The sequence below is a fragment of the Pseudorca crassidens genome, chromosome 3 (assembly GCF_039906515.1).
Source record: "Pseudorca crassidens isolate mPseCra1 chromosome 3, mPseCra1.hap1, whole genome shotgun sequence".
In the NCBI taxonomy this organism is placed as follows: Eukaryota; Metazoa; Chordata; class Mammalia; order Artiodactyla; family Delphinidae; genus Pseudorca; species Pseudorca crassidens.
The window spans coordinates 61,482,180-61,509,717 of record NC_090298.1 but is presented as its reverse complement, the minus strand read 5'-3'; the positions used below and the strand labels follow the sequence as shown (position 1 = coordinate 61,509,717).

At 47.1% G+C, this 27,538-nt stretch overlaps 1 protein-coding gene across 1 annotated transcript; it reads left to right on the top strand.

Moving 5' to 3' along the window:
• Window positions 1-18,983: 18,983 nt before the first annotated feature.
• OTP (orthopedia homeobox) lies at window positions 18,984-26,941 on the top strand. Its single transcript, XM_067730082.1, has 3 exons — window positions 18,984-19,020; window positions 20,325-20,734; window positions 26,411-26,941. The coding sequence occupies exons 1-3, from the start codon at window positions 18,984-18,986 to the stop codon at window positions 26,939-26,941; spliced, it is 978 nt and encodes a 325-aa protein (XP_067586183.1).
• The last annotated feature ends 597 nt before the right edge of the window (window positions 26,942-27,538 follow it).

Sequence of the window (27,538 nt, the reverse complement as noted above, 5' to 3'; positions counted from 1 at the left end):
GCAAAAAAAAAAAAAAAAAAAAAAAAAAAAAAAACCTCTTCTTGTTATATGCCTCTGAGTTTTGAGGTGGTTTGTTATGAAACATTATTGTGATTGCAGCTCTGTGATACACCTACTCATTTGCTCCTTTATTCTTGAAATACTGATTGAGCACCTACTATGTCCCAGGGGCTTGCTAGTACTAGGGATACAGTGGAAAACAAGAATGGCCAAGATCCTTGCCCTAGTGCAGTTTATGATCTTATGCTAAACAAAAAACAAATGATCAAACACATAACTATATAACATCATTTCAGGTATCAGTTAGAGCTGTGGTGACAAATACTTCCACAGCAATGTGAGATCAAGAAAAACAAAGTGTATCCACACCCCGTATCTTACTCAGGATAAATTCCAAATAGATTAAAGACTTCAATTTTAAAAATGAAGAAACCATGGGAGACCCAGAAGCCAAAGAAGAAAAAATTGATAAACCAGACTACATAATACTATTGAGAGAAACAAGTATAGTTGATTTACAATGTCGTGTTAGTTTCAGATGTACAGCAAAGTGATTCAGATATATATATATATATATTTCAGATATATATATATTTTTTCAGATTCTTTTCCCATATAAGTTATTACAGGATACTGAGTATAGTTCCCTGTGCTATACAGTAGGCCCTTGTTGTTTATCTGTTTTATATATAGTAATGTGCATGTGATGGTTCTTCAATATAAGAAAAAACACTCCACATGTAATAATAGAAATGCATATTGAAACTGCACTGAGATACCATTATTCACTCATCAGATTGGCAACGATCCAGGAATTTGATAACGTGCTGGTTGGCCAGGGTGAGGGAAAATAGGTCTTGTCATATATTGCTGGTAGAAGTACAAATTGGCCCAACTTCTATGGATGGCAATGTGCTATAAACACTTTGTCCCTGTGCTTCCTTCCACTTCTAGGAATTTATTCTACAGATACATTTCCATGTGTATGAAATGATGTGGCATTTTTAATGGCAACAGATTGGAAATAATCTAAATGTTCATCAATAGGGGATGGGTTAAATGAATTACGGCACATCCATGCAAGGGAATGCTATGTAGCTGCAGAAAAGACTGAGAAGACTCTTCATATACTGATGTGGAAAGGCATCTAAATTATGCTGTTAAGTAAAAATAAAATACAAGGTGTGAAATAGTGTATATAGGTATGCTACCATTTGATAAAAAAGCACATAAAAAGATAAATACATGATAGATACTTACATACATAAATAGGCAGTGAGTGAAAAAAGTTTAAAGGAATATAGAGACATACATACAAATATTTGTATATGCTTAAACTATGTTAGGGAGCATACACAAAAGACAAGTAATTTTTGTTGCCTGTGGGAAGAGGAACTGGGTAGCAAAAAAGAGACTTTTCACCGTTTGCCTTTCTCTAATTTTAGAATTCTAAGCCATATATTTATCTACAAAATTAAATTTTTTTAAATACCAAAAATGCAGTATAAAAGTGTTTGTAATTAAATACATTTAAAATTTGAAAGAAAATGTTTAGAGGACAGACTGTGCAGCATAGACAGGACTGATGAGACAGACTCTTCAGGGAAGGACTTGCTGCAGGGGTGACATTTGGTAAAGAGCTGAATGAAGTGAGGGAGTGAGCTCTGGGACCGCTTTGCGGGGGGGCGGTGGTGGAAAGCATTTCAGGCAGAAAAAAAGCCAATGCAGAGGCCCTGAGGGGGATGCCTGGGATTCGGAGCAGCAGAGGAGAGGCCGGTGTGTCTAGAGTGAAGTGAGAGCGGAGAGTGTTTGGAGATGTGGTCTGAAAGGGGCCACAGCTCTGGCACACGGTCCTTGTAAGTTATGGCAGGGGGCTGGAGTTGATTGTGTGTGATGGGAAGACATTAGAGGTTTTGAGCAGAAGGTTGACCTAATCAGCCTTCCATCCCCCTCTAGGCCAGGAGTAGCCTGAAGGGAGGCAAGGGAAGAGGTAGGGAGAGGAGGAAGGAGGCTACTCAAGGTGTATGGTGCTGGCTTGGACTTATGGTGGTGAGAAATGGGCAGATTTGGGGATATATTTTGAAAGTAGAGCCGAGATTTGCGCTGCATTGGATGATTTGAGAATGACTTCAATTCTTTTGGCTTGAGCAACTGGGTGAATACTTAGTGAGTACCTATTGAATTCTGAGCACAAAACAGACATGGCCCTGCCCTCATGGAGTACAATGGGAGAGACAGACAATAAACCAGCATGTACTTAGAAAACTCAATAATGACACTGGAAGAGAGCGTCAAGGCTTTAACAGGGAGCTGAGATGGAGGGTAACCACAGAGAGGAAAGGGTGAATTTATTTTATTTTATTTTTATTTATTTTTTTAAATTGAAGTGTAGTTGATTTATGATGTTGTGTTAATTTCTGCTGTACAGCAAAGTGATTCAGTTATACATATATATACATTCTTTTTCATGTCCTTTTCCATTACGGGTTATCATAGGATATTGAATATAGTTCTCTGTGCTATACAGTAGGGCCTTGTTTATCCATTCCATATATAATAGCTTACATCTGCTAACCCCAACTTCCCACTCCATCCCTCCCCCAGGAAAGGGCCAATTTAGAGAGTTAAGGAGATCTGAAATCTGAGAAGCAGCTATGTGAAGGATGGGGGAGGAACATTCAGGGCAAAGGGAGCAGCAGGTGGAAAGGCCTTGAACTAGAAGGAAAATGGTTTTATAAATTTTCACAAGGCCAACAGGGCTGGTGTGTACCAAGGGGCAGTAGGGAGATGGGTGATGACGCTTACTGCCTAGGATACGGAGGAGTTTTAGTGTGTGTGTGTGTTTATTTCTGAAAAGCAGTGGGGATTAAAGTTTTGTGATTTGATACACCTGGCCTCAGAATTCTGGAAACAAAGGAGGCAGACATGGTTTCCTGCCAAGATGTGACCTAAACAGATTTGGTGCTTGTTACTGCATTATTCCGCCAGCACACTCCTTTCTTTCCTTCTAAAACTGGGTCCCCAGTCTTTTCTTTTTTTTTTTTTGGTTTTCAGATACATTTTTTTTAACATCTTTATTGGAGAATAATTGCTTTACAATGGTGTGTTAGTTTCTGCTATATAACAAAGTGAATCAGTTATATGTATACATATATCCCCATATCTCCTCCCTCTTGCGTCTCCCTCCCACCCTCCCTATCCCACCCCTCTAGGTGGTCACAAAGCACAGAACTGATCTCCCTGTGCTATGCGGCTGCTTCCCACTAGCTATCTATTTTACGTTTGGTAGTGTATATATGTCCATGCCACTCTCTCACTTCATCCCAGCTTACCCTTCCCCCTCCCTGTATCCTCAAGTCCATTCTCTACGTCTGGGTCTTTATTCCTGTCCTGCCCGTAGGTTCTTCATGACCTTTTTTTTTTTTTAGATTCCATATATACATGTTAGCGTATGGTATTTGTTTTTCTCTTTCTGACTTACTTCATTCTGTATCCCAGTCTTTTCTTGAGATGAACAACTTTCCCTATCTCCAGATCCTCTGGTGCCCCAGGAAGACAGAGAACCTGCAGTTCTTTGATAGCCCAGATCAGCTGGTGTCCTGGGACCCCCTTTCATGGCAACTTTTCTCGGCTGCCGGTCAGCCCACTTTTCACCGTGCCCTCTTGAGGTGGAGCGAAATTTGGTGGCTGTGCATAGGGGAAAAAGAACAGGGAAAACAAAATATTAAAATCAAGAGTTCCCAGCCTCAGGCTGACCGCGTGGTGACAGGAAGTGGCCTGAGCACCCGGGCGCAGTGCTGTGTGGGGCGGCCCCCTCGTCTATCACCAAATTTCAGAAGGGGAAGAAGAACGACTTAATGGTGCACTGATGAGCTGATCAATATTCTCAACTTACCTCTTTAGCTCCAGGGCCCAAATTGAAAATGGGACTGCGAGAATCTCCCAGGGCTGCCTTGGGGCACATCCCTGCCCCTGAGGAGCAGCGGCTTCTTGATAAGGAGGTTTGGGGCACCCGCCCAGGCGCTCCCACTGCTTGGGCGCTTACAGATCTGTCCACAGCTCCTTCAGGTGCCAAAGTCATTGGGCGTGGTTAGACTTTTACCCCTCGTGGACACCCCCAAACCTCTGCCCTGGATTAGGCCCAATCCTGTTGTTTCCAGAATCACTGTGGTCAGTAATACAACTTCTCAGAAAGAATATGGGAGATTTGAACACGAATGGATGGGAATTAAAAGGGTAAATGACCAGTGGTTAGGACTCCTTCCACAGCAGGGAGCCTGTGTTCGATCCCTGGTTGTGGAACTAAGATCGCACAAGTCCACGCAGCAAAAACAAAAACAAAAAAATGGTAAATGACAAACATAGCAATAGCTATCACAGAAATAGCCTTACTATAGGTGTTCTGCATTAAGCCCCTTAAGTCTCAGTGTCATGAGATGAGTACTATGACTACCCCCATTTTACAGATCATTTAGGAAAGCTCTGCAAGTAGAGATTCTTTTAATGAGACTATATTTAATGCTTGATGGAAATTTCTTCCTGATCCTAGAGGTTTCTATGAAATAAATTGGGGTTAATACAGGAGAGTGGAAACAGACCTGGGGGTTTGAAACTGGACCCCCAGCCCTAATTCTCCACTAGCCGCTCTGAGACCTTGGCTCGTCTGGGCCTCAGTTTCTCATCTTTAAAGATAGAAATGTTAGGGCTTCCCTGGTGGTGCAGTGGTTGAGAGTCCGCCTGCCGATGCAGGGGACGTGGGGTCGTGCCCCGGTCCGGGAAGATCCCACATGCCGTGGAGCGGCTGGGCCCGTGAGCCGTGGCCGCTGAGCCTGCACATCCGGAGCCTGTGCTCCACAACGGGAGAGGCCACAGCAGTGAGAGGCCCACGTACCGCCAAAAAAAAAAAAAGATAGAAATGTTAGGCACTAACCCCTAAGGATTCTTGTGGTTCTGACAGTGTAGGACACTTCTTACAGCATCCTCTATTTTGTCTACATCAAATTCCAGTGCCCTGTCCAAACACTGAGTCCCCCACCACTGATGAATCACATGGGCCCACTTTCCAGGACTTTAACCTGAGCATGGAGCTGGAGAGGGAGAGCCCGACTTCATTCGCAACAGCTGTGCTGGGCTCGTCAACCACAGGGCTGCTGTGACACCTCACCATCAGTCTCATTCTGGACTGCTCTACGCAAAGCTGGCCTGGTTAACCCCACCCTGAATGAGGGGCATGAATTCCAACAGTAATGAACTCTCCTTCATAATCCAGATTGCTTCACAAGGGTAATTTGATTCGGGAAATCTGATTCTCAACTGCTATTGACCATCTAGGCCATTCATTCATTCTTCTTTTCATTCATTTATTCATTCATTCAACATTTTTTTCAACATTATTATGTATCAGGCACTATACAGGGCTCCAGGGATACTGAGGGAAGAGGACGAAGTTTCAGCCCTCACGGTGCTGGAATTCTACTCAGGAAAGAGGCAATAACCACATAAGCATGTAGCACCATTTCAGGTAGTGATAAGTGCTATGCTGAAAAACTAAAGCAGGGTAAGGTATGAAGGATAAAGAACGATGGATATTTTGACTCTTTGGGGGGATTTCTTCAGGTTTGGAGAGGGGATTTGGGGAAGACTTCTCTACAGAGATAACATTTAAGCAGAGACTTGAATGAAGAGAGAGACCTAACCAGGTGAAGGTTTCAGGAAGAAGGAACAAATAAGGTACGATGGCCCTGAGGTGGGAACAAGGATGGCAAACCTGAGGAACCAGAGGCTAATATGTGTGCCTCTGGGTAGTGAGCGTCCCTCCGGGGATGGGGGCAGGGGCCTGCCTTCCTAATTGGACTGGTCAGAGGTTGCAAATTACAAGTATGAGCTGCAGGGAAGGAATCTCATACAGTGTGGCTTTAAAAAGACAGGCTTACCCCTAACATTTGCAGGATCTGGAGCGAGAGTCCAATACTATATGTCTAAGTATTTTAAAATTATCAGTCAAGCTAACAAACTTTTACGTGAAATATGTTCTATCTTCTTATCTTGACAAATATATCTTCATAACAACCTATGAGTTCAAGTTCAAGTTTATAATTTTTGGAGTCCTAGCCCCCAAGCTCTGGGCTTGCCCTGTCCTCCCTTCCTACTCACCAGCTGCATCCAGTGCAGCAAGGGGCCTCCCACATGCACAAGTGGTCACCCTCACCCCATTGTCCAAGCTCCGGCAGCATCCCACCACAAACAGCTGCCCCTCAGGCCCAGGGGTGAGCATACTGCAGATGGACTGGCATAGGAAGAGGCCCACACAAGACCTGGAAGCAGGAGCAGGACAGTTGGGCAAGGAATTCTTTAGCTCCAGGTGGTCTAGAGGGAGTAGAGCAGGTTCTGCATGGGCTGCAGCTGGAGAGGGTCCAAGGGGGCCATTTAAAGCCAAGGTCCAAGGCAGGGGACATCTTGGCCAGGTACAAGGGTGATACTGTAGGTAGATCCTGAATGATTATTGTTTTTTTAAAAAAGGCATCCTTCATGCAGAATCAAGCTGGGAACCAGGGAATGAGGGATGTGGTCAAGGTGTCAGAGAAGGCTAGACCTTTGGGACAAGAGTGAGGAAGAGTTGATAGATATCTTGGACTTTTTAACCTGAGAAGTTTACAAGTTTCTTATATTCTCTGTTTATTTCTTCTTTGTTCTCTTGACACCTGTAGGAAACTCTTTGAAAGTTCTATTCACTCTTGGTTAAGGGAACCCGGGGAAAGGTCTCCATCTTTGCTTGAGCCAGAATATTTGTTTTTGTTTTTGTTTTTGTGTTTTTTGAGGTACGTGGGCCTCTCACTGTTGTGGCCTCTCCCGTTGCGGATCACAGGCTCCGGACGCGCAGGCCCAGCGGCCATGGCTCACGGGCCCAGCCGTTCCGCGGCATGTGGGATCTTCCCAGACCGGAGCACGAACCCGCGTCCCCTGCATCGGCAGGCGGACTCTCAACCACTGAGCCACCAGGGAAGCCCGAACCAGAATATTTAAGGGAGCAGCACCACCTGGAGGGATGACAGGAACTCAAGTGGAAGACCCTAAAGAAGAAGGTGAAGCTTGTGTGTGTCTCCCAGCCCCTCACCTCCACGCACACTCCTGAAAACGTTCTTTCCAGCGCTTACCTTGGAGATGCTAAGAAAAGGGACCCTTGAGTGCAATGAGACTACTAGAGGCTCCCAGTGTCTGCTCTTCCTTTCTCTCTCTCAGTAACAGAACCCCAGTGTTACCTGGAACACGAGTGTCCAGTATAAAGACTCTGTTTCCCACCCTTCCTTGTAGCGAGGTCTGATCATTTGACGAAGTTCTAGTCAATGGGATTGAGTAGAAGTGATGTGCACAACTTCAAGTTGTTCTTTTAAAGGAAAGAGGTTCCTCTCCTCTTCTTCCTTCTCCCTTCTTGCTGGCTGGAATGCGACACGGTGGTGGGCCATCCTGAACAACATCGACAAGGGGACACCCTAGCAGTCAGAATAAGAAAGAAGGAACTGGGTCTATGACACCATAGACCTATCAGGGCAGTCTTTGCTTTCTTACATCTGGACTATTAAATGAGAGAGAAATAAACTTCTATCTTATTTAAGGCACTGTTGGTTTTGCTGTTGTTGTTTGTCTCTTTTATAGTCGCTGAATCCTCATCCCAACAAAGATAGTACTTTTACCACCTTTGGGAGGAAACAAATTTCACAAGTCTAATCTCCCCTGTATAAAGGACTTCCTTTTATTTGTCTTGAAGACTGTGGGTTGTCTCCTAATTCATGTTTATTCTCTTGTAATTCTTCCTGAATTATATAGACTTTGATCACATCACCCCTCAGCACATGTCTTTCTAGTTGACATTCTTTGAGTTTTAGTCTGACCTCATGGAGAATGCCTCTGCATTTCCTAAAATTCGATGACTTCCATTTTATTATCTGCTTTCAGTAAAATGGTACCATGGGCTATTGTTTTTGGGCTGGGAATCTGGCCCAGAATCGACAAATGATTACTGAATTGAATTAAGTTGAATTGAACTTCAAAAAGCAGTTTCTCTTTAAAGAAACAAAATGAACTAAGTTCAAGTTTCCAGACTCCATAGCCCAGATTTTCATATGCTATCTCAAATAGACAACATGAGGCCATGGAAGGAATTAGGACATGGAGAAAATTCTTCTACAGGAACACTCTTCATCTTCTGCCCCCATCCCACCTCCATTTCCTGGCTAATTCCTATATACCCTTCATGTCTCAGCTTAAATAGCACTTCCCAGGCTCCTAGACCAGGTTGCTTTCCTCTGTGTTAGTATCTCATAGCCTCTGATACTTGCTCTTTATTATATAGATCATGTTTGTATTTATTACTCTGCTGGCTATCATTTTCGGTCAACTGTAAAGGCATGACTACACCCATTGTGTCCATAGGTCCCAGCCCAGTGCTTGGCTCCCAGTCAGTGCTCAATAACAATTTGGGGGACTTCCCTGGTGGCACAGTGGTTAAGAATCCGCCTGCCAATGCAGGGGACACGGTTCGAGCCCTGGTCCAGGAAGATCCCGCATGCCGCAGAGCAACTAAGCCCATGCGCCACAACTACTGAGCCTGCGCTTTAGAGCCCAAAAGCCACAACTACTGAGCCCACATGCCACAACTACTGAGCCTGCAAGCCACAACTACTGGAGCCTGTGTTCCGCAACAAGAGAAGCCACTGCAATGAGAAGCCCGCGCACCGCAACAAAGAGCAGTCCCCGCTCGCCGCAGCTAGAGAAAGCCCACACGCAACAACGAAGAATCAACAACAGACAAAAATTAATTAATTAATTAATTAAAAAATAAATAAATAAATAACAATTTGGTAAGTGAATGACTGAATGAACAGCCAATGAATGAATAGATGAGCGATGAATAACATTATCCTGACTCCTCTCATACCCTATATCTAGAAGCAAATCCTAGGCTCTTCCTAAGAAAAACGTTTAGATTCCAACCACTTACCACTTTCTCTACTGCTCTCATTCTGGTCCAAGCAACCATCATTTCTCCCTTGGATTATTGCATTAGGCTCCTAACTGGACTCTCTACTTCCACTTCCCTTCTCTCCTCCCCTCCAAAACACACACCAATCTTTCAGTACAAATTCAGAGGAAGTGTGAGGATGAGGGGCAGGTCACAAGTGAAGGCCATGTTGAAGACAGCGGTTATGTGCCTCCCAGAGCAGGAAACCCATAGAGCCACCTTTTTAATGTTTTAACTACTTCAGGTAAAGACTACAGTTCCCGGTCTCCATTGAGATAGATTTTGGTCAATGCATTGTAAGAAGAGGTGGTAGATACATTTTTGAGCCATACCCTTTCTAAGGGTATGAACCTTCCTCTTCATCTCCCTTTCCAGCTGCCTGAAATACAGAGGTGATGGCAGGAGCTGGAGCAGCCATATTAGACCACAAGATGAGAGCCAAATGTTGAGGAAGACAGGACAGCAATAAAGAAGGCTGGGTTCTCAGTCTTTTGGAGCTGCTTTGGAAAGTGAGCCTTGGATATCAGCCTTGGAAAGTGAGAGAGAAATAAAATTCCATCTTGTCTAAGCTACTGTAATTTGGGATGGCTGTTACAGCAGCCTAATATGTATCCTAACTAATACATCTTCCTTTCCCTAATGCAGCTGCTTCATGAGAGTGAAAAAAAGATTATGTTAGGAAAGTGTATATGGAAAAGTCAGTATCCCTTCTAATGGGTAACTTGGGGACCTCTTGAAAATTAAGGGAGAGGTGGAGAATAAACCCTTGCTCTGAAGCAGCCAGATGAGAACTATCTTCCACCCAGAAAAGACTCTCTGGTTCCATATGTTAGCATCTTGGGAAAGTGTGGGAGGGCGGAGAAGGCAGCTCTGCTGCTTGGTTTCAGGCCCTAATGTGTAAAATGCCTTTGGGGAGTGAATAAGAGAATTAGCTTAAGCTCTGGATTCTGGGGCTTTAGTGGGCTTAAGACAGAGTTTTAATCACCCGTCATTCCCTGTGGTCCCAGTGTGTGAATTTTAATCACATTCACTTGCATCACCACCAGGACCAGGTCTGTGTATTTATGACCCACCATTGTGTGAGGCTGCTGCCCTCCCCAGCCAGAGTGTCAGCTGCCCAGGATCTGCATCTGGGAAGGCAAGATGCTGCCCACAAGAGCTGCCCACCGACAAGGTAGTTTTCCTGACAATTCTCTACAACATGAAAACATTGTGTGTAAGTTTGGATTAATATCAACCTATATTTGAGTCAGATGGAAGATGTGAATTTGTTATAAATTTGTTAAACTGCACACATCTGCTAACCAGTTGTTTTCTTGGAACTTACTGGTCTGGCAATTCAGTTTTGATTCTTGACCCAGCTTCTCCCTAGGTTCAGATTTATTGATAGAACTCCTCTGGATACCTGTCTTATTTCTTCTCCAAAAGTCTTAATCACAAATATTAAGGATTCACCTGCATACCACTCTTTCACAAACTGGGGCAATTGGGGGGCCTGAACCCCCCAAGTTGTTTGCAAATATATGCCTTTTAATGGGAGGAGGTGCATAGCTTTAATCAGATTCTCAAAGGGATCTGTGACCTAAGAAAAAATTTTCTTTTAAATGCAAGAGTTACCATCAGAGCTAGGGAGCTGATTAGGAAAGTAGTAATTTTGGACACGCCCAAATCCTCCTCTCTCAAGCTTCCCACTCCCACCAGAGAGATATGGAAGTCGTTTATCTAGGCAATTTGCCCTGCCTTGCATTCTCCTTTTAAAATGGGAACATTCTATAAAGGGTATTACATTAACTCCTAACACCTAAGAAAGTTAATTTATCAAATTACTTTCTTCCTCAGGATCCCAGGTTCCTGGGTAGAAAAAGAATATTGATTGAGAAGGTGGGAGGGTCAGAGCACATTAACACAAGCTACTTCTCGGGTTTACCTCTGCCTCTCACAAGGTGTAAATGCCTGATGGCCACAGTCCACCAAGGCTGAAAAACTCAGTGCAGAGAATGCTGGACTGTAAGCCCCACTAGGCCAAGGTTGCATCTCTCTGTCCACTTCTCACTCCCCAAGGCCCATCACCGTGCCTAGCTCATAGCAGGCGCTCAGCAAATATTGGTTAGATGAATAAGGAAAGTGCCTCAGCTGCCTAATTAGTCGCTTTGTGTGGATAATGTGTTTCCTTGTCCAACTGAGAATGGTTCTAAATGATAAAACTGAATCAAGAAGGTTAACAATCTAATTAGAAATAAGTACTGAAGTATCACCGCATCCGGACATTGGAAACATGCATGTGTACACACCTTGATGTAAAGAAGGAATTCAGAGACTGTCCTAAACCTAATAAACCAGAAAGGTCAGAGCTACCCATTTAAGAAATCTTTGGAATAACTTATTCAAATCTTTTTTTTTTTTCCTGTGAGGCGCTTAAAGCAGAGTTGGTACCTTTTCAGTACTTTAATAAAGTTTGGAAACAATACGGAGAGACTGAGAACCCCAAGGCCCTTCCTCGCCAGGACTCTAAAGTCAGTGAAGACGCGGCGTTTGCCGCGTGCAGACGCGCCCATGGTGATGTCCTCCTGCCCTGGCACACACGAAGTCACGTCCACCCGAGAGGCTTCTACCTGCCCCCACAGGTTTCCTGGACGGCCCTTCGGCCTCCGCTGCAGCCAAGGGCTCCTCGCTCCGACCGGTTCCTCCAGCGACCGTTGTCCTCGGAGCAGTTGGCGCAAACCCGGCTCCCGACGCCGATCGGGCCGGACAGCCGGGGCCTCGGAGCAGCCGGCCGCCCCCTCAACTTGCACGGCCGCCTCTGTCCGCCCCGGCCGGCCCGACGGCGCGGCGGGCCCGAGAGGAGGCCGCGCGGCCGGCGCTGCGCCCCCTGGGGGCCGGGCGGGACCGGCCCGGGTGCCCTTCCGGGACTGCGGGACCGCGGGACGGAGGCCGGTTTGGCGGCGGCCACCTCGGGCGAGCGGGCCGGGCCTGCAGAGGAGTTGGGCTATTTTGTAACTGCACCATCCACCCAAGCCTCATTACCACCTCTTAATGAGACCCCTTTACTCCGTGACGTGCAACCGCTCCATCTCATTAAGGAAATCGCTCTTCAATGCTGATTATTTTATTTGCAGCCATAATTATATTTCTTTCAGCTAAATCACGGTTTAATCGAGCCCACATGGAGGGCAGCAGCACTAATTACGGCGGGGGATGCGGTGGCGGCGGTGGCGGGCGCCGGCCGGCTTGGGGGAGCTGGTAGGGGGTGCCCGGGCGGCGGGCGCGGCCGGGGGTCTGCGGGCGGGGAGGGGCGCGGGCGAGGGGCGGGGGCCCGGGCTCAAACACAACAACTTATTACTTCTAATTCCCCAACTGTCACCAAATCACCTGCACGAAACAAGAATCTAATTTGTTAAGCTGGCATGTCTGCAGATGGAAGATCGATCTTCTCTGTAGATTTCTCTAATTGAGTGAATATAGACGCCCGGAATTAGCCGCACTCGGGCCGCAGGGAGGGGGCAAGGGAAGGGGCGGGTAGAGAGAAATGGGGGGGGGGAGAAGAAAGAAGAGAGGAAGGGGAACAGAGAAAAGGGGAGAAAGAGAAAGGGGAGAAAAAGTGCAAGAGGCGACTGAAGGATGGAGGCAAAGAGTAAGAGAGAAAGAGAGGAAGGAATGGGAAGACGAAAAGGTAAAAAAAGAGAAAGAAGAAAAAGAGAAAGAAGGAAGCTAGAATAAAGGAAAGAGAAAAGGGGGAGTAAAAGGAAAGAGGAAAAAGGAAGCAAAAGGAGGAGGAAGGGCAGGACGGTAAAGGAGGGAGAAGACCGGGGAAAAGAAAATTCTACTTGAAGAAGGCTCACTCCCCGTAGAATTATATCTCCCTCCCCCAAACCTTCCCCCACCAAAGTGTAAAATAGCTAGAGAAGGCTTTCGCCGTGTCCCTCTTAGGTTGGGACTAGCTGCTTGTGAAAAGAAAAAGGTTGGGACGGTGGAGCAGGGCGGGGAGAGAGTGGGGAGGGGGCGGGCCCCGGCGGCTCCAAGAAATGCCTCACGGAATTACATTTGTTTTTCTTGTGATTTTATTAAAAGTCACTCCTCATCTCCAGAATGCGTGAAAATATCTACTTTCCACTCAGATACACCGCATTAACTTGTTGGAGGCGAATTTGTTTGTTTGTCTATTTTATTTATTTGCTAGATAAGATTGATGCAGTCTTATTAGCGCTATATCTAGTTATAGAAAGAGATAAGGATGAGATGTTTTTCTTTTTATTCCAATTACTAGCCTTGTCACCTAACTGAATAACTGATATATGATTATTTATCCTGAGTAAATAGAAATCAGAAAAGCAGAGAACTTAACACATTTAAACAAAATCTCTATGTCACTTATTATATGCCGTGTGGCTGATTGGGGCCATAAAATTACAGGGCTAAAGGCAAAAAAGAGGAGATACGGAGTCAGGGGGCGGGTACTGATCCGTCATTGTTTTGTGCCGAGCTTTCGGCGTTGAGGGCCGCGGATGCTAGTTGTTAGAAGGCAAAGATTGAAAAAAATAAGCAAGGGAGCGGTTCCAGCACCCAAGAAGAGTCATCAGGTGGACTGCATGGCTGTAGTTTGCAAACTCGAATGTATGGGAAACTGTTTACTGCAGCGGAAAAAAAAATTATGTTGACTCGTGTATCGCCACAGGCTTCTGGGAAGGGTAGGAAATCAGACTCCTTGGGAGCGAGTTTTCGGCCCCTCCGCCAGCGCCGGTACAAGCCCGCCGTTCGCGTGAGCAGGCAGTGGACACACACTGCCCACACAAACGCGCACACAAGTACACGTGTCAAACACACGCAGCCCCCGCTCCCTACGCCAAAAAAAAAAAAAATGAAGCCTGGAGTGTGGGTCCTTGGCTTTTAGCTCCCAGGCTGGGGAGCCAGGGTCCCGTAAGCAGGAGTTTTTTCGGCCACAGGCTCCGCGGCGACATCAGTGGGACAACCCTGGCTGGAGCGGCCCGGAGTCCCGGCACTCCTCGCCCGGAGAGGACTGGAGAGTGCACTTGGGGGCTGGGCCCAGGCCTGTTTGGCTAGGGGTTAGAAGCGCTCACTCGGCCCCTGGGGAGCTGCGGCCCAAAGGCGAGCCAAGGGTGCTTTCGCAGTGGCCGGGCCGGAGTCCTCAGCCAAAGCCACTGTGGTTATGGTCTCTTTTGCTGGGGACCTCAAGAGTGTTCTTTTAGGCAGAGAAGTGTGGAAGCGCCTGTCACCTCTTCCCAGAGACTTGACTGCCCTCCCAGATCCTTTCCCTTCCACTCACCCCATCCTCTCATCGACTCCCCCCAGATGAGACATCAAGCCATTCCAAACTTCAGTGTGGCCAGAAGTGGACCACTGACCCCTTTCCGGGAAGAGGGTGGGGCGGTGACGGTGAGGGCTGGCAGAGCAACGGTTCCAGGCACCCGGGGATGTGAAAGCTGTGGGAGAAAGTGGTCACCATTGTTTCAAGCAATGAGAGCTTCCTGGGTTTTTTTCCTCGAGTATTTGCCCCTACTCTTTATTCTGTTTGAGGTTTTAAGGTAGGCCTGAGGAACACGATCTGATTTGCCATTGCGTTTGGGTTATTGCATATCTAGAAAAGTAAACAGGAGTGTTCAAGTCACTTGATTTGTTTTCTGTAAGCAAATAATACCCAAAAGCATGGCTGTAATTTACCACGAATTAAAATTGATTCTTTTCATCAGGCAAGAAAATAGGAAAATGTGAGATCGTTAATTATTGAGGGAGGCGCTCCTCATTAAATGGAACAATGTTACAATTCAGCATTTAATAGCAGGAATGTGAATAATAACGCGCCATATTTCATCCCACTGTCTGCAAAAAAGAGAGAGAGAGAGAGACAGAGAGAGAGCAGTTTACAAACAGCTCAGGCAGCCGAAGGTTACGTTTAATAAACACCCAAGGCTTCTGTAAGTGGAAAAAGCAATTAGGGCACTGGGCACACTACCCAATTCTTCTGGAGCATCTGGTATATATTTTTATTCTCTCTGTGTCTCTACAAAGGATTTGCAATGAACGCAGAAATACAAGTAGAGAGGAAAATCAGAATTACAAACCTAATCAGCATAAACCCATCATTAAAGCACTTGCTGCATGGATCTCCCATACCATCCCACCTCTCGATCCAGCCACTGCTATGTTTCTAAATCTTGCTCTGGACCAGGATGGCAAAGCAGGATGAAAGGAACCGATTTTGTAGTTGCTGTGTTTGTAGTTTACATAATCAGCCTTCAAGGTTTTGTTTTGTTTTGTTTTGTTTTAAAAATATATATCTCCCAGAAAGCCGCCTTCTTTCAAAACTGCAAAGTTCTCTGGCTCTGTCTGGGCGCGCGGCCCGGCGGCAGTGGAAACGGATTGCCTGGCCTTTAAATGCTCTTTGTGCTTCGTTAAAAAGTAGAAGGGGGAAAAAGAGAAAGAAAAAAATGATTTCCCTGAGCATTGCCCCTTGGCAGGCTCTTGTACAAAATTCAATCTCTATTTTTTATGAGAAGTAAACTGTCTAAATAAATTTTATTAGGGGCAACCAATATATTTTCTAGTAGTTCCCTTTGTTCCGCTTCTACGTATGTGTAACAATCTAAAACCTATTTATTGAGGAAAAATCACTGGATCCGTCATAGAAAATCCTTCTACTTTGCTTTGAAGTGATTTCTGAAGACATTCTTGTCATTCCGAAGATTTGGGGGCCATTGCGCTGAAGCCTCGCCTTGTTAGGGACTCCAGTTCCCATGATCGCGTGGGAAATGCCTTAAATTATCAACAGCAATGGGCCTGACCGGCACTTTCCCGGCTGCCCGAGGAACGTGGGAAGATGACGAGGAATAAAACTCTGTTAAATACATCTCAGGCGCTGCCCAGGTGGATTCAGACATTGGCCAAAATGAGCTGCAGAGAGGGAACCGGGCACGGGGGCGAGGATTTTACGTCCAGACTATTGTCATTTTCCTCGCCACGCCTGCTGGCAGCCGGCTCCTGACTCGCGGTCCAGCTCCAGCTTGCGCTCGACGCCCCCATAACAGCCCCGTCACCCCCTCCCAACTCTCAGATTTCTCTCTTTTTTTCTCTTTCCTTTTTCCCTCTCCCCCCACCCCTACCCCCAGATGCTTATGCTCTCAAGTCTCGGAAGAAATGATTTAGTTTGTTTATACTGCTATAAAAATCAAGACCAATAGAAAAGTCATAAAATGAAGCGAGCTATCAATCACGCCGCAACATTGTTATTCAGCGGTTACTAACAGAGATGGATAATCCTTTGATTTCATCCCATTGTTATTACTCTGATGTCTTCACATTAACTATTACACATTTATTTATCGACTTGAAAGATGCAACAAAACAGAATATACGAGCGTGTGCGTGTGGGAGAATGCTGCACGGTCCGCGGCTGTTCTGGGGGCGGCTGTGGGATGAGGACACGAGCGCTTGTGTGCACACACGTGTAGGCCCCGCACCCGTCTCCTTCTCTCTCCAGGTGGCGGCCTCTCCTCCCTCTCTCCAGACAGGGTGCCGAGCCAAGGCTGTACCGCCTTCCGCGGACCTGCCGGTTTGAAGGATTAGGGTGTTGCCGCCAGGCCTCCAGTCTCTAACTCTGACACTTCTCCCCACCTCTGCCCCTGCGTTCTGGTCTTAGATACCCCCAAGCCCCACCACGGTGGGCACAAATCCCCTTCGAGTCCCCGGGAACTTGCAGCCGGGTGCGCGTTCTGGAACCACGTCCAGGGAGCACGCCGCCCCGCCCAGGGCCGCTATCCTGCCTCGTGCAGCGCTCACCGCGAGCCGTAGCTTCTAGATTTGGGGCTTTGTTTGGGGAAAGGAAAGCTTTTATTGGAGGGACTCTATCTGCTTTAGGTCTAGGTATTCTCCTCCCAAGCAAAGCCTTTCTCGCTAGGACACTAGGAGCTTGCCGAACACCCTCAAGGCTCCCAAACTAGCCGCCGCCGCCGCTCGGACTCCGCCGAACCGCAGCCCCCGTCCCACTTAGACCGCTTTTGCAGCAGCTTCGGCGGCCGCTGAAGCTCGGCCAAGCGCGCAGCTTCGGCGGAAGCGGTCTCCGCTGCTCGGAAGGAACGGCTGTGGCTGATTCCCGACACTCACACGTGTGTGTGGATGTGCGCGCGCGCGCGCACGTGTGTGTGTGCATGGGAGGAGGGGAGTGGGCTGCAGGAGAGAAGAGGAAGGGAAACTGCCCCAGAGTTCGGCTTGCCGCCTCCTTTGTCTCCTTGCTCGGTCCCTGTCACATACACATAGCTAAGGACACACACACACACACACACACACACACTTCCTCTCGCATCTGCTCTCAGGCAGCATTTCCAATGTTTTGTGTAAGTCAATTGGACGGCGAACAAAAAAAGCCATTTGCTCGGTATTATTTAAAACAGACTTCATAGGGCCACCCTTTTGTGGAAGCTTTATTTGCACTAAATGACTAATCTTAATTGCATCACTCTCGAATTAAAAATCAATGTTAATCAAGTTGAGAGTAGTAAACATCAGTTTTCATTGTGCCTGGGAAGAGGGCATTTTTCTTGTGTTGCAAATAAAAATAGAAGTCAAATAACTTTAAAAGGGCATTATGTTCTGTTACAAATACAATTGAAACGGATTGTTTAGGAGCAGATCAGAAATGGTACAGAATTTTGCACTTAATTTCCTTAGTTATCATTTACAATAAGAACCTCCGGTCTTGACAGCCAAGTCTAAACAGTAGTAAATTAGTACAAATTTATACTGATTTTACTCTAATAATCGTAATAAAAGCTTATAGATTTGGCACTAATTACATAAATGCCTAATGATCTTGAAAATTACTCTGGTTAGAAATATATTACTAATCTAAACTTTGTTGTTGGCTGGCTCTGAAAAATCAGAACATTAGAAATGGTTCGCTTCACTTGTGCAAAGCACTTTAAATTGTTCAAGTAGTTTAACACATTCGAGAGGAAAATAAAGAGCATTTAACTTTATTTACAGCCTAAGGTGGAGTTGGAAGCCGAGCTGAACTCAGAAACTTTGACCAAAGGAGCGGGCTGTGGGCCAGGATGCAAGCGTGGGCCAGGCGGAGCAGCAGAAGCCGGGCTCGAAACGTGCAAAGTGCAAGAATCGGCACCGCGCACGGGTCCTTGAAGCAGACGTCGGGGCCTGGCAGCGCCGGGGGAGTCGACTGCTGTTTTGCTCTCTAGGCCCTGCCGGCGGGGCTGGGACTCTGTAGGCCCGGGGTCCCAGCCAGGGCGTCTCGACCCTAGGCGCAGGCCTGCTGGGCGGCAGCGAAGTCTAGGCGCGGTCTGGAGGGCGCGGCGTGCCCTTGTTGTGCTCGGGATCGGCAGGCCTGCGCCAGCGGCAGGCCAGTGTTGCCCAGCGCGCTGGTGGGGGCTACTCTCGGGTCACCAGGGGGTCATGCCCTGCTCTGTCCCCTGCCCTGCCTCTTTCCCAGGAAGACCCTAGCTCAAAGAGACAGAGCTGCGCCTTTGGAGCGAGCAGGGCGGAACAAGGAGAAGGAAAGGTGTGCCTGGAGGAAATCCCTGGGAAGAACTATCGGAGGTCGGGCCGAGAAGCCCAGGGCGAGGGCAAGGCGGCCGCCGCTGCTTTAGCAGCTGCTCGGGGCTGGAGCCGCCAGGGCTGCCGCTGCCGCCGCCTCCTCGGGCGGGCGCGGGCGGGCGGGCGGAGTGGGGGACTCTCCGGGCGCTGACATTTGCAGGCTGCCCTCCTGATTGGTCCCCTCGCCGAGCTGCTCACGGGTTCATTCAACTGTTAAGCACCTCCCCGTCTCTCTAAAGGACATTATAATGCAAGAAGCCCCCTTTTTAACCACAAACCGAATTTTCTTTCATTTAGGTGATCTATATATATCTATATCGTATAGCTTATAGCTTATATCTATTTTAAATAACTTAAAACCGCTAAAATTTGGGGGGGAACAGCTTTCACCCTGGAGCGGTGCGCGATGCTGTCTCACGCCGACCTCCTGGACGCCAGGCTAGGTGAGTGCGCGTCTCTCGCCCAGGCAGCCAGGAGAAGCACCGGCAGGAAATTGTCAATTTGTTCCTTATTTTACCTTAATGTGCCCTAAATGGACTAATTTCTTTAAAAGTAATTGTGCTGCATTAAAGTTTAATTTGATTTAACATCGTCTTTTTAAAAAATCTACGGAATATGTAGATCCAGAGGAGATGGGAAATGTTGTTACTTTTTGTTTTTCTTATTTTCTCTTTCCCCCTCCCCCTTATTATTTTTTTTAAGGGAACGACCTAGCCCGTGATAATTTGTTTGGAGGCATTTTTCTTTCTCTCTTTTCACCTCCTATTTGCGTTAATTTGAGATTTCTTTCTTCTCTTTTTCCCTCTCTTCCTCTCTCCCCACTACCTCTTTCTCTCTTCCTCGTCTGAGTATGGTTGAATTTGTAAAAATCGATCTTGAAGGAGAAGCCGCTGCAGTAGAAGCGGATTTGCTAAGTGTGCTCATTGAGAAAGGAGAAAAGCCAGATTCATCCTCACGGGCATCCGGCCTGCAAAGGGACTCGTCATTGCCAGTGGCCGAGAGGAATGCGCCTTTTATTTCTCCGGAAAGAAAAGTTGAATTCTCTAAAGCTTGATTCACTCTTATGTCTAGAGAGTTTACTTGAGTTTCCTTAAAGCTGTCTGGGTTACTGGGCTCAGGGTTTCCGGTTTGGGAATCTTTGGTGATGGATGTGACTCCATTTTCCAAACACTTTCTCAGATTTGAGGGGGAGGCGGAGCTGATTTGGGTTGATTTCGGGAGGTGGAAAGCTTGGAGACTAATTCATCTTCCGAGAAAGTGAGACGGAATCAACTGAGGGCCGGAGGTAGAGTTCGTCAGGCTGCCTGAGCGCAGGTGGGGCAGCAACGAAGGAATCGTTTAATTTTTCTTCTTTCTTTTCTTTTCTTTTCTTTTTTCCCTCCTGGTCGAAGGATATGCTCTCGGGTTGCTGGGGCACCAGGGGTACGGTTCATGAAAGGGACTCCGAGGCATGTTTCATTGCCGGGACTGGGAGTGTTTCATTGTGGGAGAGAAGAAAGCATGTGCTGTTTACTATGTTTACTATGGGACCCCGCGGCGGAGAGAGGGGAAAGGGCCGGGAGACGGTATTACAGCCTGGCTGTCCAAATCCTGGGGAACCCAGCTGAGCATCCCGGGAGATTGCTCCGTAGGGCGACCGCGGGCTCAGAGGGAGCCGAGGATGGGGCTGAAAAAGGACCGCGCGGGGAGAACAGTCCCTCCTGGCATGGCCAGGACAGTAGTGACCACCATCCTTTTGCCTCCTCAGGTATGAAAGATGCTGCCGAGCTTCTGGGCCACCGGGAGGCGGTGAAGTGTAGGCTGGGCGTGGGGGGCTCCGACCCCGGGGGCCATCCGGGGGACCTAGCGCCCAACTCCGACCCAGTCGAGGGAGCCACTCTGCTGCCCGGGGAGGACATCACCACAGTGGGCTCTACGCCGGCCTCTCTGGCGGTGAGCTCAAAGGACCCGGACAAGCAGCCGGGGCCCCAAGGTGGCCCGAACCCCAGCCAAGCAGGTCAGCAGCAGGGCCAACAGAAGCAGAAGCGCCACCGGACGCGCTTCACCCCGGCGCAGCTCAACGAGTTGGAGAGGAGCTTCGCCAAGACTCACTACCCCGACATCTTCATGCGCGAGGAGCTGGCGCTCCGTATCGGGCTGACGGAGTCCCGAGTGCAGGTACGCTGGGCTTGGGCACCAGGGCAGAAGACAAGGAGGGGGCGGGTGGACTTGGGCAAAGGAAGCAGGGTCTTTCCTTCCCTTGCAGGGATCCTGGGCTGCGCTTCCTCTACCTATGCTTTCCTGGGTCAAATTAGCTCCTCTGCCCGCAAACTGGCCCCATCGATGGACAGACAGTGCCCCCATCTCCTGCCAGTATAGCCACATCCCCGCAGAAACTCCTCAAAAGCGAAGCCGGCGTCGTTCAATTACTAGGTCTCTTCCTTCCTCCTGAGAAGGGAACCTCCGGGTCTCCCACCTTCTGTGTCTCCCAGGCGGCTAAGTCCAGCACGCGATTACACTCCAGCTCTCGTAACTGACAAGCATTTCATTACCCCCTAATGAGTTTGTGTTAAGAGTCTGGATAAATGGGAGAATGCAACAATTATACAGAAAACATGAAAAAGGAGTAAACAAGGCGAAATGGGCACATTTCATAAAAGATCTACACCTGGGTTTTACGGTGTAGCTTTATTCTCCTGCTTATCACACTCCTACCGCTCTCAGGCAAAACACCCCTAGCCTTTTACAAAGGCTTTGAACTTGGCGGCCTACCAATGCGCTGGGAGAGGCTGGAGCGATCCCCCACAGACTATGAGTCCTGGTTTTCCCTAAGGTAACTTGGGGAGTGGGGAGGAAAGAGGGCTTTCTTGTAGATCCCCGATTTGAAGAAAGGACATTTGGGGCAGGAAAGATTGACCGGCAGTAGACAAAATCATTACTGACCCCTTGTTCTCATCCAACCCCGATCCAAGTTGTAAGTTACATGTGACTTAGAAAACCACACCTGTAAGTTTTTTGAAAATCGGGGAATAAAAGTATAAGTCCAATGCATCTCGGATTTTTTCTGCTTTTTAGAAGAATGAAAACATTATGTCAAATATTTTATGTACAGGTGCTGGAGGTGAAAGTCCAAGGCGCGCGCTTAGTCTTGAGCTATCCAGGGTTCTGAAACCTTCCTTTCCTGTCTTGGACGTGGTATTTTCTGTTCCTTACCCTGGGTGTTGATCTCAGCTCTAGCTGCTTTTACAAATTTTAACTATCTTCACTTTACAAATTTTAAACATCAAAGTTTAAAGATCTCAGTTACTTTACATTTGATCTAAGAAGAGACAAGAGTGTCCTTAATCACGGTGTTGAGTTTTTCTGTCTCCGTTCTGCTTTTTAAAGATAGTCTAACCTGGAAAAATAGCATATGCTTCTGTTTTAAATAGAAAAAAATGTCATTAGGGACTTAAAGTGGTCAAATTAATATAGTAATATTCAGGGTATAATATAGATTAACATTTTTACTCAGTGTAAGTCTGGGTGGTTTCCTTAGTGAACTCTGGAAGCCCTGAATCATGGGCCATTGAAATTAAGCAACAAAGGCATGTTAATTGCATTGTGCAGAAATATATTACTAGTGCTCTTAATTTTTTTTTTTACCTCACACCTCTTTTAAATCTTTTGAAATTGAGTTCAAATCTTAACAGAAATATACAATTTCAATATTTCCATTACCGTTCATAATAGTACTGGCTTGTTAAAATCCTGTCGGTTCAAAACTCATAAATTTTTTGTCACTCAAGAGAAATGCTATATAATAATTTTTATTTTAAAGACTAAAATGCTATTGCTTAACCTGCTTACTAGTAATTAGTTGGAATTAAAATAGAACTTAGAACCACAAATAAAATATAATTGGACAACTGACTTTGTGAAAAAAGAAAATGAGGTCTATTAAACTTTATTAGGTCTTCCAAAGGTTAATGGCAGTGATTCTTTTAATATAAAAAGTTGTAAATGAAATAAAACACAAACTATGTAATAGAAACAGTTATTTTCAAGAAGTACACAGAAGAATAATCAAGAAGAATAGATACAAAGTACTTTAATTGTTCTAACATAATGTTCAACCAAAGATAATAGCTTGATGCTGCTGATAGGAACAATTTAATAGAATGGCAATTTCAATATTTTTAAAAATAATGTTCCATAGTTTAAAAAGTAATCAGATCAACATAACCTTCTTAATTAACATTTCAAAATGATTAACATTATGTAATGTAATGCAAAAATAATTTATGTAAAATGTATTTACTTCACAATTCATTGTATCGTTGCTCCTTGACCAAATTCAAATTAAATAGTAATTGGTTTATGTTCTTATATGATGAGTACTTCATAGTTTTCTTTATAGTTAACAGATTGCCACACATTCTTTTCAGTACATGGGGCCACTGCACTGATTAAAAATGATCTAAACATTTAATTTATTGCAATTGTATGTTTTTAAAGATACTTTTTGATTCTAGACTAAATGATCTCAAATACTTATTTTTATCTATATCTGGCATATATCATACTTTTAAGTATTTATTAAAGCACCTCTACTCACACGGAGGCCAATTCCATGTCTGATATCGCTCCTCTTTTCTGGCTAGTATAATAAAACCATTCCTTTTATAGCATGCCATTATTAGAAACCAATTTCAGAATTATTTATAACCTGGAATGGCTTATTAAGCAGCAATGCGAGAATCATGCAAATTACGTGATCAAATGCAATATAATAAGCATAATCATTAGTCTCTAGCATGGATTAATTAACTTTCAATATTTTATTTACATAAAAACCAAATCAGTGAAATAACTTCTGCACAGCCAGTCTTGCCTTTCAATATTTTATACGAACAAAAATAATGTGCTGTAATTCCATTGACCGTGTCCCCCAGAATGGCCCTGTCACCTGCCACATCTTAATAGGGGGACAAGCCAAGAGTATTTTCTAGTTTTCTAATGGAATGAGAAATTGCATTTTCTTCCTCTCCCAGCACTATTAAAGTGTAATGAATTCGGCCCAGAGTTCACGGCTGGCTGATCGAAATGAACCTGAGATCTGGGCTTTAATACAGCTCCCCAGATTTCCTCCCAAATCTTCACATTAATCATTTGCTGGATTCCAATGAGATCTTCATAAAGCATTTGCTTCGAGGGGGAAAAAAGTAATATTCTCTCTTTCTCCCTCTCTTTCTCTATTTCTGAGCCATTTATAGGTGGGGAATTAAACGGGCTATATATTTTAAAATACATTTACAGTATGTCTATATTACTGTAACAGCAGATATCATGAAAGTGGATTTTTAAATTCCAACCTCCATTAGATTCTCACTGTTGTATTAAGCATTTTCTGAGAAGAGCTGCATTTCAAACTGAGTACAAAGTTGGCCATGGCTGCGGTTAATATATTTCCTGGAGTTGTCATCTCTGTATTCTCAAAATCTCCCTTAGGTTTTACCTGCATTTTAATCTGTCATGCTCTAGTTTTCAAGTGGAAACATTCACATTTTTAAAACATATGCATCATAGCTTGGAACGGAGGTGCTCAGACCCCATGCAGGTTTTTTTCCCAACCCCAGTAAGCCATGAAACATAAAAAATTTTGTAGCCATTATTTGACTACTAACCCTCAAACATAATTGAGCACGATTTTTCGATTATTTCTATAATATTTAGTTCTTCAACAGCTGTTCTTTTCCGCTTGGGCCTGAGATTCAGAAACCTTTCTGGCAGGCGTGTTTTTTACTGAGATTCTTCGGGGCAATTTCTCCCCCCTTTCTTCTGCTTTTTTCCCCAGTCCCCCACCCCGTGCCCGCCCCAAACATTCAAACATTTCGGGATTCACTGACATTAGCAGGGTGCTAGGAACCGGTATTCATAGATATCTTTAAAAATGTATCCGGGTGCGGAGTGTGAGGTGTGGGGACCGTCTGGACACAGACACCGTCCCTTGTCTAGGGCTCCATCCGGTCCAGCCTTGGATGGGTAATGCAAAGCGACCTCTGGCAGCAGGTCTCCTCGCTATGCTTTCCTGGGCTCCTGCGGGCTGCTCTCCGCAGAAGGCCGCTAACAGCTCAATCCGCGGCCTGCCGCCTTGATCCCAGCCTCCACCTAGGGTTCTGCTGCCTCATTAATCCGCCGCGCCACCAGCTCAAGGGGCTTTAGCAGGGAAAGGACCCAACATCTTTACCCAATCCGGACACTGGAGTAGGCGGAAACATGGGAAGTGGGGTAGAAACCAGAGAAAGATAAGGTGGTGGGCGATGGGGTAGAAAGGCCAGGGCCAGCCCAAAAGCGGGAGAGGATTCTAGATTGCAATGCCGTTCACATGGGTAAATAGAGAGTGCACGGGTGTGAACAAACCATTGTGCATAGCCGGTTTACCGGGAAAGGCGGTCAGGTACTCATACTCATGATGCTTTAGTTTGCGGAATAAACACTGAATAGCTTGGATTAACGCATTATCTTTTGGCCATGAATATGGTGGTCAAATTGCATTGGCCAAATTATGAGAAAATTCAATCAGTACCTGAGCTGTGTCCCACATCATTTATATTTATGCATAGTAAGCCTCCAACTGACTACTGTTAAACTGTAAGCCTGCCAAGTGGGCATGCTGGCATTTTTTTTAAATAAAAAGATCAAATTTAAATATGGGGCAAAGGGATGTTATCTTGGTCAGGCAGTTTACTTGATATATTTCAGGAAGAACCCTTCCTTCCCCTGTGGTGGTGAATTTGACATTCATAGACAAATTTGTCTGGTAAGGTCTGAACTTCCAGGGTCACTGTTAAGAAAGAACTAATAGGCTCACTTTGGAGTATACTTTATAAAACACATCTCCTTTAAAAAGACATCTGGGTTTGTTTAAGCAAAATTAAATTTGATTCATACCTATTGTGAGTTTTACACTTGACTTCTTTTAGTTTGTAGTGATCAGAAAATTTGCTTTTAGTTTCTAGATGAAACGAGGGGTGGGGTGGGGCTGAGGGAATTGGAGGCCTTGTTATTTGGGATCCTCAGTAAGTTCCTGAAAATAATAGATTTGAAGGCCCTGAGGCTTAGGGCTCCGGCAGCAGGTTCCAGCACACTTGCACAGCCCAGATAAAGGTACCCTTAGAGGGGCTTGAGAACAAGGCACGGATTTGTGGCAGCAGTACCAGTCGTTACGAATCAGAAGTCACGGTGGCGACCCAAACAACACTGTAACTCAGTGGCGCTCGCTTTCCCACACGGATCACTATATTAACCTCTCTGCTCTGTCATCCATGGCGTTAGGGGTTCTCCTTTGTCTTTCGATTTTGGAACTGGCTATGTCATCCACGGCCCTTCATCAATTTCCAAAGTTACAGCGTTTCAGAAAATTCTATACCCCATCATTGTTATAAGGCACGCTATTAAGCCACATGGGTACGCAAGTTTATCTTCATTTGTACACCTGTGGGTCCAGCCTTGACACATGCCTGCCTGCAGACCTGTGCATCTAAGCAGGGAACAGAAGGTGCCAGCGTGCAGGGGCGTGGTGAATACTGCGCATGGTGTATGTTTGCACCGTGTGTAAGCGCTCCGGGGCACGATCACTCAGGACCCCGGGAGCTGGCGCCCGGTGGATGCAAGGGGCGCCGGTTGATTCCAGCTGGTGGAAAACCAGGGTCACCGGCTGGGTGCGGGAGGCGTGCCGGGCCGATGGCACTTGTTCGGCCTGGAGCTGAGTGGGTGGACCTGACGCGGGTTTCTAGGGCTCAAGCCCCCGCCCCTCCTGGCCCGCCCGCCGGCTAACAGCGCCCTGTGTGTCTCCCGCCCTGCCCGCTTCAGGTCTGGTTCCAGAACCGGCGAGCTAAGTGGAAGAAGCGCAAGAAGACCACCAACGTGTTCCGTGCGCCGGGGACGCTGCTGCCCACGCCAGGCCTGCCTCAGTTCCCGTCGGCCGCCGCCGCCGCCGCCGCCGCCATGGGCGACAGCCTGTGCTCTTTCCATGCCAACGACACCCGCTGGGCGGCAGCCGCCATGCCGGGAGTGTCGCAGCTGCCGCTACCGCCGGCGCTGGGCAGGCAGCAAGCCATGGCACAGTCGCTGTCCCAGTGCAGCCTGGCGGCCGGTCCGCCGCCCAACTCCATGGGCCTGTCCAACAGCTTGGCGGGCTCCAACGGCGCGGGGCTGCAGTCGCACCTCTACCAGCCTGCCTTTCCCGGCATGGTGCCCGCCTCCCTCCCCGGCCCCAGCAATGTCTCCGGCTCGCCCCAGCTCTGCAGCTCCCCGGACAGCAGCGACGTGTGGCGGGGCACGAGCATCGCCTCCCTCCGCCGCAAGGCGCTAGAGCACACAGTCTCCATGAGCTTCACTTAATGCAGCCGCGCCCGGCCCGCTCCGCCCCCGGCACCGCCCCCAGGTCCGCCCCGAGGCCCTAGCGGCTAGCGCCCGGGCGCCCCGCCCCTGGCCCCGGCCCCCAGCTCCTTCTCTCTCCAGGCCTCTGCCACCTCTCGCTTGGTCCTTTCCCTTGTCCTCCACTCTCCCGGGCTCACCCCAAGCCCCAGACCGCGAGGCCACCCCTCCGCCTGATTTCGCTCTCCCCAGCCTCCCCAAAGACCTCCTCCCCGTCTCACGCAGCTCCTCCCTCCTCCCGGTCTCTAGCGCCTCACCCCACCCTTTCCCGCTACCCCCGGCCTTGCCGCTCGCACTCTTCGTGCTCGCGCCCTCCTCACGGCCTTCTGACTGGCTGCATTCCCATCCACACCTTCTACACGACGCCTGCGGCCCCCTCGCCCACCACCTCCCGTCCGGTCCCTTCTTTGCCCGCACCTCACGCCCCTCCTCCCGCGCCCTGCAAAGAGCATCCTTCCCGTCATTTTACTTACCAGGGAGTAGACTCAGGATCTGAAATCAGACACCAATGGACTGGTTTGTGGGCAGAAACACACACACTCGCACTCTCGCTCACTCTCA